General features: G+C 43.7%; 1 protein-coding gene across 1 annotated transcript; it reads left to right on the top strand.

The window, feature by feature from the left end:
* The first annotated feature begins 214 nt into the window (after positions 1-214).
* LOC119338479 (60S acidic ribosomal protein P0-like) lies at positions 215-4,375 on the top strand. Its single transcript, XM_037610810.1, has 5 exons — positions 215-522; positions 629-697; positions 2,873-2,971; positions 3,056-3,448; positions 3,648-4,375. Exons 1-5 carry the CDS (start codon positions 259-261, stop codon positions 3,930-3,932), a joined length of 1,110 nt encoding a protein of 369 aa, XP_037466707.1. The 5' UTR covers positions 215-258; the 3' UTR covers positions 3,933-4,375.
* The last annotated feature ends 9,212 nt before the right edge of the window (positions 4,376-13,587 follow it).

The following is a 13,587-nucleotide window of genomic DNA, read 5'->3' as shown; positions in this document are numbered from 1 at the left end:
CTGATTGTGTTAGCGGCCAAAAGTGATGAAAATGTCATTAAGGAAACAAAATGAAGTTTAGGTGTCAAAAAAGGAAAAAATATTTTTGCAGGGCCAAAAAGAAAAGCATATTTTAAGAAAGGGCCAAATAAGGAATTCTCTCAAAAAAAAAGGTCTCGCTGAAAGCTATAGGGGCGCCCCTCTCGCCACCCAGAATCCCCGCGCCACTCACATCTCTGCGAGCTCACCCCGTAGGGTTAGGGTTTCAGGCGGGTAGCGATGCGGATCAAGAAAAATGTCCCCAAGATCGACAGGAAGCGAGACTACGACATGAAGCTTTGTAAGTTGCTGAATGAGTACTCCAGTGTGCTCATAGTGGAGGCAGACCACGTCGGCTCCACCCAGCTCGCGGCCGTCCGCAGGGGCATCCGCGGCGAGTCGGAGCTGCTCATGGGGAAGAACACCCTCATCCGCCGCTGCATCAAGGTGCACGCCGAGGCGACGGGCAACGACAAGATCAAGGCTATCATACCGCTACTCGAAGTAAGTCTCTCGGCCGGATCTTGCATCTTTCCCTGTGTGCGCCCATGATTCATCATTTATCAGTATGCGTCCTTTAATTTGGTGCTGCTGCTGTTACTGATTGAAGGGAAACATCGGTCTCATCTTCACCAAGGCTGACCTCAAGAAGGTTCGCGAGGAGGTCGCCAAGTACAAGGTGAATTAGCTCCTGTACGCCTGCCCTTGTCCTTGATTGCTGCCTAACTCATCTGGTTTCTTTGCTAGTGCTGTAATTACCAGTCACGGGAATGATTATTGGGTGTAATAGTAATTCTGTGCAAGACAAAGCATGTTACTTGGGTATTTGACTATGCATCTTTGTGATTAGATGGGAGACGGTTCCAAATCTATATCATTTATGGGACGAAAATTATCTGTATGAATATCCTAGGGGTTCAAACACAACTCTCCCTATTATGGTAGGGGTTAGAGATCTGAAGTGGTTATTGCTTGTTGCTGCTGGCTTAGTTCTTATGTTCAAGATAAATTTGCAGTTTGTATCTTGTTTTAATTATTAGAGGGTCACTTGGGTGCATGACTTTGACGATTCTTCGGTAGTAAAACAGCTTGTTGGTTGGGATACAACTTGTGTCTTCAATAATGCAAATAGCAGTGTAGCACAAGCCGGAGGTTGTAGTATTATTATTGGTGCTTTTTCTTATGGGATTATTGGTGCTTATTTGTATGAAATTTTACCTAAATGCAATGGTATTTTGTGTTGCATATCTTCATTGAGTATATTGATGCACCGTCATATGGGTGGGTGAAGATTTTGATTAGACAGAGGAGAACATGTGAGATCTTTATTGTGCATCTCAAACATATATTTGTCCTTTGATTATGTATTGTGAAAGTTGTTGCACTGATTATATTAAAACCTCGCGCAGTAGATATAAATACATCAGGTATTTGGCAAGATAATAATTGGAGATTAATGAATTCTTGTCTACTCTAATTTGCGGGGATGGTATGGAAGTTTCTTTTATTTAGTGTTGCAGCTTAGGTACCAAGTATTCCCCAGAACTGACTTGTGTGAACTATTGAGATTTGAGAATATTTCCATTGATCATTTAATGTGGAACATTCCGACAAACCTTAAATTTTACTCCTCCGTCCGGAAATACCTGTTGAGAAATGAATGTATCTAGACGTATTTTGGTTCTAGATACATCCATTTTTATCCATTACTCCGACAAGTATTTCCGGACGGAGGGGAGTAGTATGGATATGTAACAATAGGAATATGGCGGTTGGTGCTTCCTGTATTTGTATGCAGTAGTATTTCCTGTTGCATGCTGTCATGAACCATAATGATAATACTGTATGGACCTGTCCTTTGAGTTTGTATTCCGACACTGCTGCATGGATAATTAAAACCTCATCTTGTTGATTGCTGTCTATGTTAATTCTGTAATTACTATTTATGGAAAGTAATGTTAGGTTGCATGGATTTAATAATAATTCAATCTTAACGCAAGTCTGCCAAAATTGCACAAGCATGGTTGCTTTAGTTATATGGGAGTCGGTTCTAGATCTGGATCATTCGTGGTTCTTATGGAAGAGGTTGGAGATCTCAAGTGGTTATTGTGTTCCAATGCTGCATGCATTACTCATCTGCAATCGTGCGATCTTGGTTGCATGAATCTGGCGATGATTCACTTTTAAAACAGATTATTGGTTTGGTGATAAATATGAATATTGGATGGTTAGCGCTTATTTGTCTGAAACTTTACTTATATTTTTATGCAGTAGTACTATTAATGTCGTCATGGAGTATACGGATATACTCCCTATGAAACATTTTATAAGACGTTTTTAGATTCCATGACAGTGTCAAAAAACGTCTTATATTATGTTACGGAGGGAGTACTGTATAGGCGACTATGAATGTTATTTTGCATCTCAAACGTGGATTTGTGGAAGGCGAGCCTTGGCGCAGTGGTAAAGCTGCTGCCTTGTGACCATGAGGTCACCCTTCCCCGGACCCTGCGCAAGCGGGAGCTACATGCACCGGGCTGCCTTTTTTTTGCCAAATGTGGATTTGTGCTTTAAATTTGTATTGTGAACACTGCTGCATTATACATTAATACTTGTACAATAGATATAAATACTTCGGGGAGTTTGGATTGCAACTGGAAATTAATGAATTGTTGTCTTTGCATTTATGTTTCATTTTTTCAAGTAGCCCACAGAACTGTTTTGTGTGAAACTGTGAACTACCGAGAATATATTCATTGATTATCTAATTTTTAAAACATTTCTAGTTTAGCCATGTTTTATCTTTGTGACCTGGTGAGTCAGTGACGTTGATCTTGTTTTTGTTGTACAATAGGTTGGGGCCCCTGCTCGTGTTGGGCTGGTTGCTCCTATTGATGTGGTGGTTCCCCCTGGCAACACTGGTCTGGATCCCTCCCAAACTTCTTTCTTCCAGGTGAGAACCATTGGTGATAACACTGCAGTGTACTCAGTGCTAAGCAAGAGTTCTCACCCCTGCCGTGTTTTTTTTCTCATTCAGGTGCTTAACATCCCCACCAAGATCAATAAGGGCACTGTTGAAATCCTGGCCCCGGTGGACCTCATCAAGAAGGGTGACAAGGTGGGCTCGTCCGAGGCTGCCCTGCTTGCCAAGCTCGGTATCCGCCCATTCTCCTATGGCCTTGTGATCACAAATATTTATGAAAATGGGTTAGTCTTCAGCCCTGAGGTTCTTGACCTCACGGACGAAGACCTGACTGAGAAGTTCTCTTCTGGTATTTGTATGGTTGCGTCACTGTCTTTGGCACTCTCGTACCCAACCATGGCTGCTGCAGCTCATATGTTCGTCAATGGGTACAAAAACGTGCTTGCTATTGCTACTGAGACAAATTACTCCTACCCTCATGCTGATCAGATCAAGGAGTACCTCAAGGTAAACCTCCTATTTTTTGTGTTATGCTTGCTGGGTTCAAAATGTATGCCATCTCTGCCTCATGAATGTTGCTCTGACTTCAATGTTAGTTGAGCCTTACAAAGATTATTGTCGTTCTTTGATAAAGCTAAACATACTGTAGTTTAAATGTATACACTGATGGAAGAATCTGAGATGTTTATGTTTTTTTTATGCCCAGGATAATGCAGAAACATGTGCTGAACCCGGTGCCACAAAGACAGGACTATCAGAGTTGCCGTTGGATGTGATAGAGAAGCTGCTGAATCATATTTCTTGCCGTGGTGATTGGGCTCGCCTTCGTTGTGCGAACAAGTTTTGGAAGGCAAAGGTAGATGGTGCAAAAAGGCCCATGCAGCTGCCATGGCTTATATTGCCATCAACCACGAAACCTACCTATTACAGCACTGATGGACAAGCCGTACACCGACTTCGCCTCCCGGACAGTGTCAGGAGAGCTAAATGAATCACTGGAGCACATGAAGGCGATTGGATTCTTCTGGCTGATGACACTAAAACCCCATTAAACAAGATTGAGGCTGATGAAAAATAAGCTATACTACACAGGAACCAGCTCTACAACTTGAGCACTGGACGCGTTATCCCTCTTCCGCAGCAAATGTCTTCTCATGGGGGAAGAGTTGATGTTGAAGTGAGGGTAGGTGCTATAGCTGGCTGCCTAGGTTCTCCCAATGGGTTTGTGGTGGTTGCTATTGTGCGTCCCTTAGATAGCCCATTTGAGCGTGCAACTTATTGTAACCAGTCGATGGAACTGTGGGACGATTGCGAGTATATCGGAGGTCACAGGATGGAAGATGCAGTGGGGAACTACGTGCCACTTGATGATGAGCTGCTGGATGTAGTCCACAGGGATGGCTCTTTTTATCTCTTGACCAACGATGAAGAAGTTGTGAAACTGGTCTTTGATCGCAATCAGATTGTGCAGCCAGTGTCAGGACTTGGAGTTATGTTGCGGGATGACTTACCAGTAGACAGATTTTTGGTGGAACAAGGCCAACAAATATGGCGTTACCTTGTTCCAGTGCAAACAGGGCTCCTGATGGTAATCAGATACATTGTGGGTCGTCGGACTGAGAGAATAAGAGTGTTCAAGCTCGAAGACAAGGATGACCAGCTCCGCTGGATTGAGCAAGATGATTTACCTGGTCACAAAGTATTCATCGGTCATGGGTGCTCAAGATGTTATGAAGTTGGTGATGAAGTTCTTAGCGTCTACTTCTATGATGACAGAGAGGAGCTGAGGATGCCTCAGTACTATTTCAGAGATGATTCAGGGATTGCAACAAGTTTGGAGATTTTTCCGTGGCCAGTTATCATGGGGGAGTCACAAATTGAGAGTGTCTTCATGGGGGAGTCACAAATTGAGAGTGTCTCCGAACGCTCTCCACCCGCTTGGTGGCTGCACAAGTGTCCTAGAGCGTGATATGAGTTGTAATACGTTCTCGTATCCTGCACTCTATCGTGAAGAATTTGCTAGCTTGAACTTTAAAGGCAGTCGTTTGTAGAGCTGGCTGTGCTTGGTTAAAAATATCTTTGAGCTATATATTTGATGTAGACATATGAGGCTTCATAAAATTTCTGTTAACTCGTCTAGTTTTGTTTTAACCCTAGTGATTTTGTTTTGATTAACATGTATGACGACATCATAAGTCCGATACTATGCAAGTGGTTGTCTTCTCTTTCATTCAGAGCATAGTTTGTAGTTTTAGCTGTATATATGATGAAAGATGATATGATAAACGCATGGTTGGTCACTGAACTAAAACTCGTAATCACGGTTTCGAGAAGAGGGTCGACGACCCTACCAAGAGTGATAAGTACTTGCCTTAAGCTTGATAACATATATTGTGAGGCAAAAATTAATGTTGCATACGATACATTGTCGAGGTTTGTCAAACAGCTTCACACACGCATGGGATTTGACATGTTCTGCTAGGAGCCGCTATCAACTATATGCTCGTGTTCATGTGTACGTGAACCTATAGGGTCACACACTTAAGGATTTGACATGTTCTGCTAGGAGCCGCTATCAACTATATGCTCGTGTTCATGTGTATGTGAACCTATAGGGTCGCACACTTAAAGGGATGTAGCCCATTTGGATTGGATTTGAGTGAAAAATGGATGTAAACTTTTAGTGGGTTCAAGTGTTGAGTCCACCTCGAAAGTCTATAAAAAAGAGTGGACGCACCTCTTAGGGTTGATCTTTACTCTCCCTCAATAGTTGGCGCCACTTCAAGATGGCAACAGGGACGAAACCCATCGGGTTTTGCCTATCCAAACCCACCCCCACGAGAAAATCACAAACCCGTCCCTGACCCTGTCACCGTCTGCGGAGCCAGCCTTTTACCCATCCCATAAACTCGTCGGGTTTTCTAAACCCACGGGGAAATCGGTATATTTAAGCAATCATATTAGCAACAAAAAAATAGCATCTCAGCAAAAAAAGAGCATATTTCAGTAGCATAACTTGGGCAAATTTCAGCACAATACAATACTACATAGTTCAACAGCTACAAGGAGCATATTCTAGCAGCATAACTTGAGAACAAAGAGAAATAACAACAACTACAAGTACCATTTTTAGCACAATACAATACCCCATTTCACAACAAATATAAGCATATTTCAACAACAAACAAGATCATATTTTGCCAGGTATTGTCGGGTTTCGGGTTCGGGGACTATCGAAATAGGTGTAAACCCACGAAACATGTCGGGTTGTATAATGTGCCTAGCAACAGCCCCACGGGGATGAAAAGAGGCCCATCCCTGTCCCCTAATAGGGTAAAAACCCGCGGGGATACGGGTTTCGGGGCCCCGTTGCCATCTTGAGCGCCACTCCCATGCCCCTTGATACGTTCCAAACGCATCTACTTTTTCAAACACTTTTGCTCTTGCTTTGGACTCTATTTTGCATTATTTGAATGAAACTAACCCGGACTGACAATGTTTTCAGCAGAACTACCAGGTGTTATTTTTGTGTAGAAATAAAAATTATTTTTTTTGTAGAAATAAAAGTTTTCAGATTGGGCTAAAAATATACGATGATTATTTTCAGAATATATTAAAAATTATTGGCGAAGAGAACTAATTGAGGGGGGCTACCAGAGAGCTACGAGCTCAGGGGGCGCGCTGTGTGAGCTCGTGGGTCCCACAAGCCTCCGTTAGCCCTAACTTCAATTCCATAAGTACCATCTTGCAGAGAAAAAAACAGAGAGAAGGAATCACCACGTTTTACGATACAGAGCCGCCGTCAGCTCCTGTTCTTCATCTGGAGGCTTGATCTGAAGTCCGTTCAGGATTCCGGAGAGGGGGATTCATCAGCGTCGTCATCATCAATCCTCCCATCAACAATTCCATAATACTCACCACTTGGAGTAAGTAATTCCTTCGTAGGCTTACTGGACGGTGATGAAGTTCGATGAGATTTGTCATGTAATCAAGTTAATTTGTTAGGGCTTGATCCCTGGTGTTAGCAGTTGCATGACGATCCCATGCACATACATGGTACCCATGTACCTGCCCACGATCTCTCTGCATGCGCACGTCGCCCAACTCTCTCTGTGCGCTGTTGCGCTGTGTACATGTACTATATATTCATATGTATGGAATGAGAGCACCCAAGGTGCATCTTCTCTCTCACAATACTACTCTACATGGTATCAGTTACCAGGTTCCTCTAAACCTCCCTTCCGTTGCACCCCGCTCTTGGCTACGGCAATCCCTCTGCCACCACCGCCGACTCCTTCCCCTCTGCCACCCTCCGAGCTAAGCAGCGGCGCCCCGAGCCCCATCCGCTCCATGCCGCTCCTCACCCCCGATGCCCTTGCATAGGGCGCACTGCTCGCTCGCCATTATCTCAAGGCGAGCTCCTCCTCGGCGGTGCCCAACCAGTCGCTACTCGTCGGCGTTTTCATCAACCAACACATCCCTATCGTGCTTAGAATCAAGCCTCCCAACTTATCCCAATGACATACTCTTTTCGATGTGCAGTTCCAGGAGTCTGGCATCACTGACCACCTCATCGGGTCCTCGCGCCGCTCGGACACCACATGGCTCCAGGACGACGCACACATCCTCTCATGGCAGTACAACAGGGTCAGTCCTGAGATCTTCGTCTTACTACACTGGCGTGGTGCCACCGTTGCCGAAGTCTGGGATTCCATCGGCTCCATCTTCCTGGAGAACTGCGGGCACCGGCTCGTCATGCTCGCCACCGAGTTCCGCCACATCTACCAACGCTCCTCCTCCATCCTATCCTACTTCACCAGACTCAAGGAGTGCGTCGACTGGCTGGCGGACCTCGGCGAGCATGTCTGAAAGGATCGATATGGTTGACTCGAGGGAAGGGGTAAACTAGGTGAGCAACCTATATGATGCTAGCAACAACAATAACACAAGCAAGCAAAGGATACAACGCAAATAAAGCTTGCACAAAGTAAAGGTAAGAGGTAACCACAAGTGGAGCCGGTGAAGACAAGGATGTGTTATCAAATTTCTTTCCCTTTGAGAGGAAGTACGTATCCGTTGGAGCAGGGTGGAGGCACAATGCTCCCCAAGAAGCCACTAGGAACATCTTAATCTCCTCACGCCCTCACACAAATGCGAGACGCCGTGATTCCACTAGCGGTGCCGTTGAAGGCGACAACCGGAGCTTTACAAACAAGGTTGGGACAATCTCCATAACCGAATTGGAGGCTTCCAACACCACCATGAAGCTTCACCACAATGGAATGTGGCTCCAAGGTGACCTATTGTAGGGTGAAACCCTAGATGGAGATCTTTCACGAATTGGAGGGGAAATCCCCAAGAACACGAAGAACACGAGAGAGGGAAAACACTCAAATTGACTAGATCCAATCACACAAATGCTAGATCCAAGAGCACACAAGAGATAACAATAATTTAAGGACAACAAAGGAAAGATACAAGGTAACTAGTTCATCCCAATCCTATGAGGAGAGAGGTCTTGATGATCCTATGATGGGGATCTTTCCCAAGATGGGGGGCTTGAATCCACTAGGGATCTTCTCCATAGGAGGTCTTGATCTCCATGGGATAGGTATCTCTCTCTCAAGAGGAGGTACAAGGAGCAAAGCTCACTAAATCATGTCATATACTTTGCTATCCTTCCAAATGAGCTAGGGAAGGAGTTTATATAGCCTAGGGACGAGTTGTGAGAGAAAGGGGGGATACAAGGGTCAAAACCCGAAAATGCTCGCAGGCATGGAGGAGGGGTCCGGGCACCCGGGGGTGTGAGGCCCGGGCACCGAGGGTGGTCAGGGACGCGCCGGGCTGCGGCTGAAGGAGGGCTGGGCACCCGGGGCCATTTGGCCGGGCACCCAGGGTGGCCCAAGTCAGTGCCAGGCGGGGGAGGCCGGGCACCCGGGGGTAGTGGCCCGGGCACCCAGTGGGGAGGTCCAGCAGTGGAAGGCCGGGAACCCGGGGCGATGGCGCCGCGCCCAGGCTGGGGGCCGGGCACCCGGAGTGGCCAAGGCCAGCGCCCAGCCGGCGGCCGAAGGCCCGGGCACCCGAGGCATGGAGGGTCGGGCACCCGGGGGTTCCAGAGCCTCCGAGTCTTCACGCTTCGGGCGTTTTCCTTCCTTCTCCTCCTCCATATGTGCTTGGGTCTCCCTCTTAGCTTCTTCATGGACTTCTTCTTGGTACCTAAGAATGCACAACAATTCCGTTTGAGGTAGAACCTGATTCTCGTGTGAATTCGAATGGAGTTCGAAGAGGAAGGAGTCAACCTCGGTTTCGATGACGCGTGCGCGGACTCTTGTCATTGGTACTCTTCGTGCTTGCGGTGGTGATGGAACGTCCATGAGGATGAACGAGGGATGCTCCGCATCATCTCCCCCCCTTGGGAGAGATCCGTCCATGGATCGTGATCTTCATCACCATGGGAAAGAGAGGGCGTCGCCATGTAGGTGTGGACAACCACCAAGCACTTATCATGTTGAAGCTCGAAATGGGTGCTCTCGAATGTCGTACCGTCCTGTGATTCCTTCAAAAGGAGCAAGGACAATAAACACTTGGAAAAACAAATGTGGTTAGCATTAGTGCAAAACCAAGCATTCAAGAGGTGATTCACCAAACAAGTGTCGTCATCAAGCATAGCATATGGTGTGACAAGGGATTGTGACATGTCATGTAAGCACATAAATTGAGCCAAATCAAGGACATCATGGAAACAAGCATGTAAATGTGAGGTAGCAATGCAAATATGTGTTTCAAGAGAATAAGCATCTACCTCAAGCTCATAGTAATCATGCATAAGACTCTCAATGAATGGTCTATGGTAGGCATAAGAGTCATTCACAACACCAAATGAAATGAAATGTCTAAACACATGGGGCAAGTGCAGGAAATCCAAGCATAATGTGCATATGGTGTAGTGAAAATCATGTGGCACTCAACACGATAGAAAGAGCAATTGTTCATCATGTGTGAGGCAATCAAATCAATCATGTGATAAGCAATTGGGCATGGCATATGTGAAGTAATGACATTGTTGCAACCAAACATATGATAGGAGCAAGTAATCCAAGAATGGGATGCAACATGAAGAAGCATATAAATCAAGTCATGCAAACTAGTGGAGCGAAGATGCAACACACTAGAGGAAATCATGGCAAGCATGTCACGTGAACAAATAATAGATATAGGTAATGCACATGACATATTCCGAGCACGAGCACAAAGCAAGATCATAGTACCATCGTAGGAATGTGGCATAAATGGAACATGGAAATAACAAGCAATATCTCCACCAAGCTTGCAAATACACATACAAGTACTAAAATCAATCATCATGTGTAATGCAAAGCATGGGTCACAAATGCATGGCAAATGTAAAGAAATGAGCATAGCATGCAAAGTGAGCATGGCAATATGGGCATACAATGAGAAGTGGTATATAATCCATAACCATGTGAGGGCCATGTAGAAGGAATGCGCGGAGTCGTTGCTCGGTTGGTGACACAACTCACGGGTTCCCAAGGCATCGTTGCTCTCTAGAGCTCGTTTCGTCAACTCATGGTCTTGCGCAGTTGACGAGTAAGTATGGGTACCTACACAAAATAGAAACAAGCCAAAGAAAGTGTGTGCGTGGTAAATGTACACATCATCCATGATGATGTGTATGTGCACGTGTGAGTTAGCAAGATAAGTAATGCTAAAAGAAATTTGTTGCATGGTATAAGAACATGTCATACATCATGAATGAATAGTTGCTATGTATAACACGATGGGGATGCAAATTGAGCATACAATTATAGCAAGTGTGTGGTAGAATAAGAGCATTTTTATTCATGGGATGCATATGGTGCACACAATCAATTGAATCATTCAATGGATGGGGTGGATCAAAATCTCCTAATATGGATGAGGAAACTATGGTGGTCTCCTCATTAGCAATAGAGGAAACATCATATGGAGAAAATGGACAGCATCCAAAACAATGCATATCCGAAGCTAGATGTTCATGGCATGGCATATGAGATAAATGATGCAAAGGGAGCATATCAATATCATCACAATAAAAACAAATGCTAATAACCATGGGCTTGTCATCTATGCTATATGTGCAAATTGGGTTTATTTTAATGGCATATGAAATGCCTTGCCTATCCATCACAAAACTCGAGCAAATGTGAGTGGAAAAAAGGAAATAACTTGACCAAATGTACCTTTCCAATGTTGAAGATGGATCAATGATCACTCAATAACGTATCAAGGAAATAACACAATTGGTACCAGATCTTGTCAATTCTCACACCTACGCAAGTAAGGCTTATGGTGGAGCTCGGTGAGGATAGTCGCACAAAAGTTTGATGCAAAATGTTAGCAAGAGTCAATAATGTTGGAAAAGATTCACAAATACGCAAGTTAAACAAGTAGACCAATAGCAATGGGTTGCACACGGGAACACACACACGGATAGATAAATGGGGTCGTGCAACCAAGGAATGAGCACAAAATGTGGAATCCATGGAAAATGCTCGTGTTGCACAACTCAAGAGAGACGCTAGCACGATCGCTCCATAGGCGGATACGACACTTGTGCACAACCTATAAGATGCAAAATGTATGAGCATTATATCTCAAGAATGCTATGTGTATGATGTTCCCAGTGTTCTTCTCAAGATGATCCAAGATGATAGGATATGAAAATCTTATGTGCAATGTGGTATGATGCTATGGCTATTACTTACAAGCTCTTTGATCTCTTTTTCTTTTTTGCTTAAAAGCTTATTCTCTCTTTTTTTTGTATGACCACTTATGCAAAATGCACAAACCAAGATAGCAATTATGTATATGAGGGAACAATCTTGTCACACAAGGGATGATATGATGATACCAAGATGATACCAATATGATATGGTATGTATGATGGCTAGTCTCGACAAGTGACGCAAAATGGGGAGGGCAATCTAAGCTATCGCCATCACCAACAACACTCGCATCATGGGGAGGGCAATCTTCATCAACATTTTCAACAGAACCATCTCCTCTCAAACTCTATTTAATCTCTTGTGTTCAATCTTTGTACCGGAACCTCAGATTGGTACATGTGGGTGACTAGGAGTGTTCATTACATCTTGTAGTTTATTACTATATGATTTATTTGGTGGAAGATTATATGTTCAGATCCATTATGCTATTTAATACCCCTCTGATCTTAAGCATGATTATCATTTGTGAGTAGTTACATTTGTTCTTGAGGTCACAGGAGAAGTCAGGTTGCAAGTAAAAATATGAAGTTGATATGTGTTTGATATTTTGACGATATGTATGGTGTGATTCCCTTAGTGGTGTCATGTGAACGTCGACTACATGGAACTTCACCATATTTGGGCCTAAGGGAATGCATTGTGGAGTAGTTATTAGATGATGGGTTGCTAGAGTGACAGAAGCTTCAACCATGGTTTATGCGCTATTTCGTAAGGGACTGATTTGGATCCATATGTTTAATGCTATGGTTAGATTTTATCTTAATACTTTTCTCGTAGTTGCGGATGCTTGCGAGGGGGTTAATCATAAGTAGGAGGTTTGCTCATGTAAGAACAACACCTAAGCACCGGTCCACCCACATATCAAATTATCAAAGTAGCGAACACAAATCAAACCAACATGATGAAAGTGACATGGTGAAATTCCCGTGTGCCCTCAAGAACGCTTTGCTTATTATAAGAGACCGTCTTGGCCCGTCCTTTGCCACAGAAGGATTGGGATACCTTGCTGCACTTTATTTACCATTACCGTTACTTGCTCGTTACAAATTATTTTGCTATCAAACTACCTGTTACCTACAATTTTAGTGCTTGCAGAAATTACCTTGCTGAAAACCACTTGTCATTTTCTTCTGCTCCTCGTTGGGTTTGACACTCTTACTTATCGAAAGGACTTCTATTGATCCCCTATACTTGTGGTCATCATGTGACATCCTTCCAATGTCCTATTTTCTATTATTACATATGTTTAAGTGACACTGGCAATACAATTGAAGGATGGAGTATCTGATGCAACTAAAACAGCTGGATTAATCTACGACATGTGGAAAGCTGCAATGCTCTCAATGGATGGATGAGCTCCTTCAAACTTTGGTGAATTTGTTTCTCCCAATGCTTGCGCCTTGTATGTTTGTATAGGAAAAAAATATCAGTGAAAGTACTACATATACAGAACCAAAATGCAAATGTACCTTTCTGTTCAGATCAATACATATGAAAAATATGTATAAATAACAGTTCAAGACACAACAAATACTATTTGGTGAGTCATGTGGTCCCACTTGGTCATGTTCATTACAAACTTATATCTATATAAAAACTAGGAGGATCCATTTGGGAAAAAAACTTAAAATGTAAGAGTTGTCTATTCTAAAATATAATGCAAGGAAAAGATAATTCTAGAAATGGAAGAACCATGCAATTTAAAAAACTATTCATCTAAATACCTTAAGAATCAAGGGATTGTTTATTCCAAATAATAATGCTAATAATCTGGCATATCATTATTGTACTGCAGGATGAAGCAAAAAAGTAGAGTGATCGTGGTCATTCCTCGTTGTCTATCAATTTCAAACTCTAAAC

This window comes from Triticum dicoccoides, chromosome 7B (assembly GCF_002162155.2).
Source record: "Triticum dicoccoides isolate Atlit2015 ecotype Zavitan chromosome 7B, WEW_v2.0, whole genome shotgun sequence".
Classification (NCBI taxonomy): domain Eukaryota; kingdom Viridiplantae; phylum Streptophyta; class Magnoliopsida; order Poales; family Poaceae; genus Triticum; species Triticum dicoccoides.
Note: the sequence above shows the minus strand (reverse complement) of the source record. Positions and strands in the feature narration are given on the sequence as shown.